General features: G+C 40.7%; 1 protein-coding gene across 1 annotated transcript; it reads left to right on the top strand.

Moving 5' to 3' along the window:
- Nucleotides 1-1,852: 1,852 nt before the first annotated feature.
- Nucleotides 1,853-3,133, top strand: LOC140226902 (uncharacterized). Its single transcript, XM_072307330.1, has one exon. The coding sequence runs from the start codon at nucleotides 1,853-1,855 to the stop codon at nucleotides 3,131-3,133; it is 1,281 nt and encodes a 426-aa protein (XP_072163431.1).
- The last annotated feature ends 4,120 nt before the right edge of the window (nucleotides 3,134-7,253 follow it).

Here is a 7,253-nt window from a genome sequence, read left to right as displayed (position 1 = left end):
GAGATGTAACGTATGTGATTAGATAACAGATGTGATATATATATATATATATATATATATATATATATATATATATATATATATAAAATTGAAAGAAATTGGACTGAGGCGGGACGTTGCTCTCGATCTTAGTCTCCCTTTTATTTGTCAAGCTTTCGGCCCGTCATTAGGCCTTCGTCAGGATCTACCAAACAGAATAATTATTATATGAATGGCCTGATGTGTCATTAATTATAATATATAATGCAATTTCATATATTACCAATCTGCTAAATCATTTCCTTTATGTACGCAAATCAATCATTCAATTCAATACCTATATCCAATCTGACCTCAAATCATCATCAGAATAACATCATATATCCCCAATTATATATAAATTCTTATATCATAATGCTGCCATATAGTAATCATATCATCTTATAATTCTTAGCATGATGATCACAAACAAAATCATATACATATATATCATATTCATATGTCTATTTGCATTGCGTATAATTATTATGTATACATCCACATACATACACATACACACCCACATACGTACGCACATATATACATATTCACATTCACAGGTATTGAATTGAATGATTGATATTGTTTTACATCAATTCTTTTCGACTCCAATACTCTGCTCTCATTCTCCGTCCTCTGTAAGCCACATCTCAAAGTCTACTCTTGCTCAACAACTCATGCGATTATAGGCAGTAATTTGAGATGATAAAAAGTTTTGTTCTTTTCTTTTATCCTGTCTGACTGGCGACTATTGAACTTGTTACATGGAGATCACAGGTCTTGTTCTCATCAGCCACAACCTGGTCCGATTTATATACCAAACTATTGACAGTATAGTTTGCTGTCGGCGGAGTTATCCAAGGGCTCTGAATACTAGTATTTAACTGGCGACTTGTCGATGTCAAATTATACATCGGTAGAGAATACTGTATCATTAAAATCGTATTTAGGTAGAATGCGCGTGAGCTGCATCGTGCCTGGGCGTGATCGAGCTAATCCGTCATGCCGAGCAGCCGTAATGGCTTCCTGTCACAAGGTTGTACGATGGACTCCCACAGGTGGCGTGCTTTGTATGCATAAAACAATTCGAGGGGCTGGGCCGGCTGAACGCAGAACAGTTCATTATAATATTGTGTACTATCTCATCAGCGATGCGTGAGAGCGCGGGCGGCACGGCTTAAGTGTACGGGCTGTGGGACGAACTACTGGTAGTTTGCGCATCCGCAAAAGAGATCGGGATTACAGCAAATTACTGGGAGATGCGCTCACGTTCATGCAATTTGCTGTACAGACGACATAACTCGGACGCCCTACACCTGCGAAACACATAGTTTGAGCCAGGTGCACTTTAATGCGGGCATATTTTGAAACCATTTAGCAGAGTCCTGGGTGACGTGCACTATGAGTGACATTTTCGGATTTCCAATATAGTTCACCATGCTCTTCACTTCATTTGTTTACGTGGTCGAAGATGCCAGGATGCCTTGTTTCACTTCGCTCTATCTCTCGTAAAGCTGTCGGCGACATACAGCCCTCGAGCGTTTTCAGCATCGAAGCGCAAACTACACTGCCTTGCAGTCTTTCCATCGCCAAGTGCTTTCAATCATGTTCGATTCCTGTCGGCTTAACCTAAATTTCATGTCGAAAGTACATGAATATTGTGTATATTATGTTTATTTATACAGCTGAGCTTTTTCTTCGCTCTCACTTCAAGTGTTCGTATATTCAGCCCTCGTTTCTAATTGGAGACTGTCATTGACTTTAACGCGGAGTGTAATGTAAGGAAGTCACATGATATAAGTTCTTTTGTTTGTCACAATAGTTTGTACATGCCATGGCTAGTCTCATCGGCAAGTATCTCTGCCCATGTTTACCGTGCAGGGATGTGAGCTCGCAGCGGAGGAGCGCGAGATCGAAAGTGCGAGCTCTGGCGAGAAAACGGCACAAAAACAACCGTGGCCCCGCCAGCGCGAGCGGGGCGGAAGATTCCGTCACGATAACCCGAAACGGGAGCCTTACAATTTTTGCCATTTCAAGCGGACAGCCTGATTGCTTAGATCTCAACGCCTCGTGCCCCGATGCCTTGCGGGAGAGAATCGACCTCCCCGGTACTGTCCCACCAGCTAATGAGGAAAGTGATGTCGCCCCGAAGGAACCGAAGCCGAACCTCGCTGATGGGACGCGCACGCTGACGGGTGATGCGTTACTGCGTCTACCGCAGCCGACCAAAGCCTACGTGTCAAACGTCAAGATGAGGAGACTCATGAAAGAGTTCAAAGTGGTTTCAAAAATTGCAGCAGAAGGACTCCCAGCAAAAGAAAGCAGTGGAGAGCATGGAGACTGTCAACCGCGAAAAAGTGACGCGATTTCTCCTGTGGATGGAAGTGGGAGTAAATCGAGTGTGGAAACAAATAATCCCGCGCAGCGGCAAGAACAGTCAACATCTAAATCGGACAGTAGAGAAAAATCTGAAATGTTAGACAAACGTAGAAGAAAAGTTAGCAAAGACAGCAATCATGACAAAGAGGCTGCCGCGTCCGCTAGTTCTTCATCTACTGTAGATAGCAAACAAGAGAACAGCGGGAAAGACGATAAGAAGGGGAAAGAAGCGATTAAAAAAGCGATAGCCGGTGGAGGGTTTATGAGTATGGAGACCCTGACTGGTCCGCCCTATGCTGTTGAACTCGTTAATGACAGTCTGACGGAGTGGAACGTGAAGCTCTACCACATCCACCCCACGTCTGCCTTGGCAAAGGACATGAAAAAACATAACATCGACCACGTGCTGTTCAACATTGCCTTCCCCGACGACTTCCCGTTCTCTCCGCCGTTCGTTCGAGTCGTCAGCCCCCACATCGAGTACGGCTACGTGCTGGACGGCGGCGCGATTTGCATGGAGTTGCTGACGCCGCAAGGATGGTCCAGCGCGTACACGATCGACGCGGTGATTCTGCAACTCGGGGCAACTCTGGTGGCGGGCGACGGCCGAATTGTGCAGCCGGGCGTGAGGAGCGACGTGCCCTTCAACAAGCAAGAAGCTCAGGAAAGCTTCCGAGCTATTGTTGAGACGCATGAACGATACGGGTGGCACAAGGTACCCGGTGATAACAGCTGATTGCAAGACAAGAGCCAACATACAACCGCAGCTACTCGAACGGAAATAGAAGCTGCGGTTACAGTTTGTAGTATTAAGTCAGCGTCAAACGCGTATTGATGTGCTCTGTTGCTATCGTCATTTTCGCCGGATACATCTTTAGTTCTTGCTTGTACCGTTTGATGAGTCTGCAGTTCCATGTTACGTTGCACTGACAACTAAACTGATACCATTTTTTGCGGCATATTTTAATATTTACGTAGATAACTATGCGGTCTCGTGGAATTTGACTGCAGTACATCTTACAGTATCACGTTGCCAAGTAATTGCATCGTGATCGTTTACCATCCTATAGTTTTCAGAATGGCTTTAGACTTAATTCATATCATGTAGCAGATACGGCTTTGTCAAATCCATTCATAATTGCCTTCGATATTTGCAATAACAATTGACGTCGGAATTAAAAAAGGATCAAATTGAAACATCGGATCAGATGAGCAAAAATGAACCATGATTAAACTAAATAACACACTGTATGCAATCACTTGTTCATGTGCATTGTGTAAAATACTTGAGCAAAAGGGCAATATTGTTCAGCTGTTGAATTAGAGTGTACTTGCGTGTGCTTAGGTGTGTAACACCTTTTCTCAATCAAGAACAAGACGTAGCCGAAGAGTTCTTCTTTTTTCATCATTAATGGAATCAGATACTTTGACATTTTGATTGTATAATATCGACGAGATTATACGTTGATGCTACCGTACTCGCTGTCATGACGCATTTCAGTATATTACACCTTTGTTTTGTAAATCATCGTGAAACATAGATATGCTAAGAGTTCTGAAACATTGAATATCTCTGCCTTGAAATAGCGTCATCATGGTCAAACACTGAGTTCTTGTTCTCATGATGACGTCTCATTATGATATTTTTAAATATGAAATGAAAGTGGACGTTGAATGAGAACACATCGCAAACACTGGTTGAACAAAATCAATGTCAACTGTGATGTAATTAATCGGAATCATTGTTGACAAAGTACGCAGCACAGTGCCGTCTGCTATGCAAATTCGATATAATCGCTATTGCGATTAGTGTGGTAAAATAGGAATCCATCGAATTTCGGCGGTGGTTTACGTACTGTGATATGTTTACATGAATCTCCTCTCCAGTTCGGATTCGTGGTTGGGTATAATATGCTCCCATGCATCTACACGATGAGCTAATTTTAGTCGATCCCACGTTGCAAGCTATTTCACAAATACTTTCGTCAGCTGGATAAGCCTCTTTAAATGAACCTCCTATGTACGTCAGAATGTTGACAGATTTTACGCATTGGTGGACACAGGTGACACAGCGAAATAATTGTGTTTTCCAGCGAAGAACTTCTGTTTTCAAGTCTGCTCTTGATGTATAAACAGAGTGGCCTTACTTAATGTCTTCAGAGTACAACAATTTGTTGCTTCCTCTAAAAAAAAAATTGTAATAATAATTATATTGAAGGATTGGCAAAAAAATGGTATCATTATGATATCATTTTGTTACAGGAGGCAATCATTCAATTTTGCCTCTACTTTTGATTTTTGCGTAATGGGCTCTGTTCATAAAAGGTTGAAAAATATAGTTTCCATGATTATGAGTGCGTAAACTGTCGGGTTGTATTTTTTCCTCTAAAATTTGAGATATAATGCATGAAAATGTGTAAAATATAGCTGTGGTAACAAGATTTCAGTCGGGTTCCGACGGAAATGCGAAATATGACCCCAAAAAAGTAAACGCCAGAAGTATTACAATCTCAGAGCATATAAACCCTATCGTGCTTGCATCGTGATGTTGCATAATCGATTACATCGATTACAAATTATATCGGGCCATAGCAGTATCCACGGCGCAAGAGTGAATCGCATGCTTGCTAGCTGCACGCGATTCAATACTACTGCTAGGGCACAATTTAATCATTACGATACTAGTCACGTTCTACTTATCCCCTACCGAGGAATAAAAGTCGTGTACTTTGATCAAAATTGTGTTACACTTCGTCTGGTCTCAAAATACTCCAAAGTAACTCATTATCCTGGCAAATCGCGTCAGACAGACACGTTTCTAGGTCGAGCCTTTCGATATATTGCAAGCAATTTCCAGATGTTGGAGGATAAATTTTGAGCCCTTCTGAGAACTCTGTTTTAGCTTGAGCCCGCATCAGGGGAAAAAAACGAAGAAGCACATTTCAGTAACCTTGTGTGGTGCTGTATATCTTTTTATCTCTTATACATATATATATATATATATATATATATATATATATATATATATATATATATATATATATATATATATTGATAGCTTATTTTCCATAATTTCATGGTAGAGTAATTAGAAAAAAAAAAAGAATCTCCAAGGCTTTATAGGCTGAAATCATAGAAAAGGCCATAAAAATGACAAATGCCATCAGCCGGTTTATTGTGACCGTATGATTAATGATACGTGATACATTATTTAATCGCTTATCCATACAGTAACAAAGGACCGACAAATCCAACAGGATGCCACCAGCGCTATACACGAAGACAAATTCATAACATACAGTATTACCAAGTTATTTCATCATTTTTATGTTCTAGCTACTGCCATCAGCCGATACTTGCAGTATGATTTTAATGGTGCATGATATATTATTAAATTGTTCATCCATTGTTGTAACAACAAAGGACTGATACTATAACCAACAGGATTTAACCGCCGCTCCCGAGGGCAAACTCATAACGTAAACACTGCATTTCCAAGTTATGAAATCATTTTACTGTTTTATGTTCTTGAGGAAGGACTGAATATGACATGAAGGTGATCTAGCTGAGGTCCAGCTTGAACACAAAGGAGAGTTGGACATTAATAGCTGGAGAGCTTGAGCAGTATAAAGGCCGTTGTGGACGGAGTCTCAAGTCGAATCCGTTGTGCACAAAGAGCAATATTAATGGTCTCGTTAATCTCCGATATATACGGGGTGTAACAAAACTATACTATAGTGATCGCAATGAACAACACTGAGATAATTTGGCTACTGATTCCAGAGAAGATAAAAAGGTAAAATGTAGAAGTATAGGCCCAACTGTTTGTTTGTCTGTCTGTTTGTTTGCACACTATGCACGCGCCACCATGAGTTCAAAGTTGGATGTTTGATGGCATACGCGATGTGAAACGCACATCAGGCAGTCAAAACTTGCGTAATCTGTAAGTATAGATTGAGATTGTCTCTCTGCATTCGGTCCATAGAAGTTACGATTTATACCTGATGTTAAAGAGTAAATCGTGTGCTAACCACATTGGGGGGAGGGGGCGGGTGACGTGCCCCTCCCTTCCTCCTCCAGCTTACAATTATTCGCCATCCCATCTGTTTCCATGGCAACGTTGGATGGAGTGCGCAAACCGCAGCTGGAGTATAGAATGTGAGCATAAGAACCTATTTGAGTATAGAATGTTCTGTTTGGTCTGCTAATGCGCAAAGACAAATGAGTTTGCTTTCGTCAAACGAAACTAAATTCTGAGCCGCAGAAGTTCGAAATCACACTTCCCGTCTATAGCAATCAAGCAGCCTCTTTACCATGTCGATATTTGGGAATAAGACAAAACAGATTCTGTCTTGAGAATTCTGATGTGTTTACTTTTTATCAGTGCTTTAATCGTCATCATTTTATTGGTAGTAGGCCCTATTGCAAAAAGTATTATTATCTTATTATGTAAAATCAGTGATAACGATGATGCTATCATATTGCTATCACTATAATCATTGTTTTACTATCATCATTATGATAACAGCGAAATATCAGTGGTACTTGATCGTTCCTTTGTCTTGATTGAGGCTTAATAACCCGAAATCTATAGTCAGCGAAATCAACAAATAATATGATAAAGAATTTGATGAGAGCCCCCTTTTGTTTGTCGAAAGCAAGTAAGCAAGCAAACAAACAAACAAGCAAACAAACAACAAGCAAGTAAACAACGAAAACATAATTATCCTTCAATTTCGCATCCATAAAGCCTGAATTCATCAACGATAGACGTTCACAGCGAATTTCGAGTGAAAAGAAAGAGAGAATTTTGGTAATCATATCGCAGTGCTCTCCATCAATCTTTTGGGGATAAT

This window comes from Diadema setosum, chromosome 4 (genome assembly GCF_964275005.1).
Source record: "Diadema setosum chromosome 4, eeDiaSeto1, whole genome shotgun sequence".
Lineage (NCBI taxonomy): Eukaryota > Metazoa > Echinodermata > Echinoidea > Diadematoida > Diadematidae > Diadema > Diadema setosum.
The sequence above is the reverse complement of the archived record's forward strand: the minus strand, read 5'-3'. Positions and strand labels throughout refer to the sequence as shown.

Coding starts and splice junctions, on each gene's coding strand:
- LOC140226902 (XM_072307330.1), top strand. CDS start 1,853: ATGGCTAGTCTCATCGGCAAGTATCTCTGCCCATGTTTACCGTGCAGG.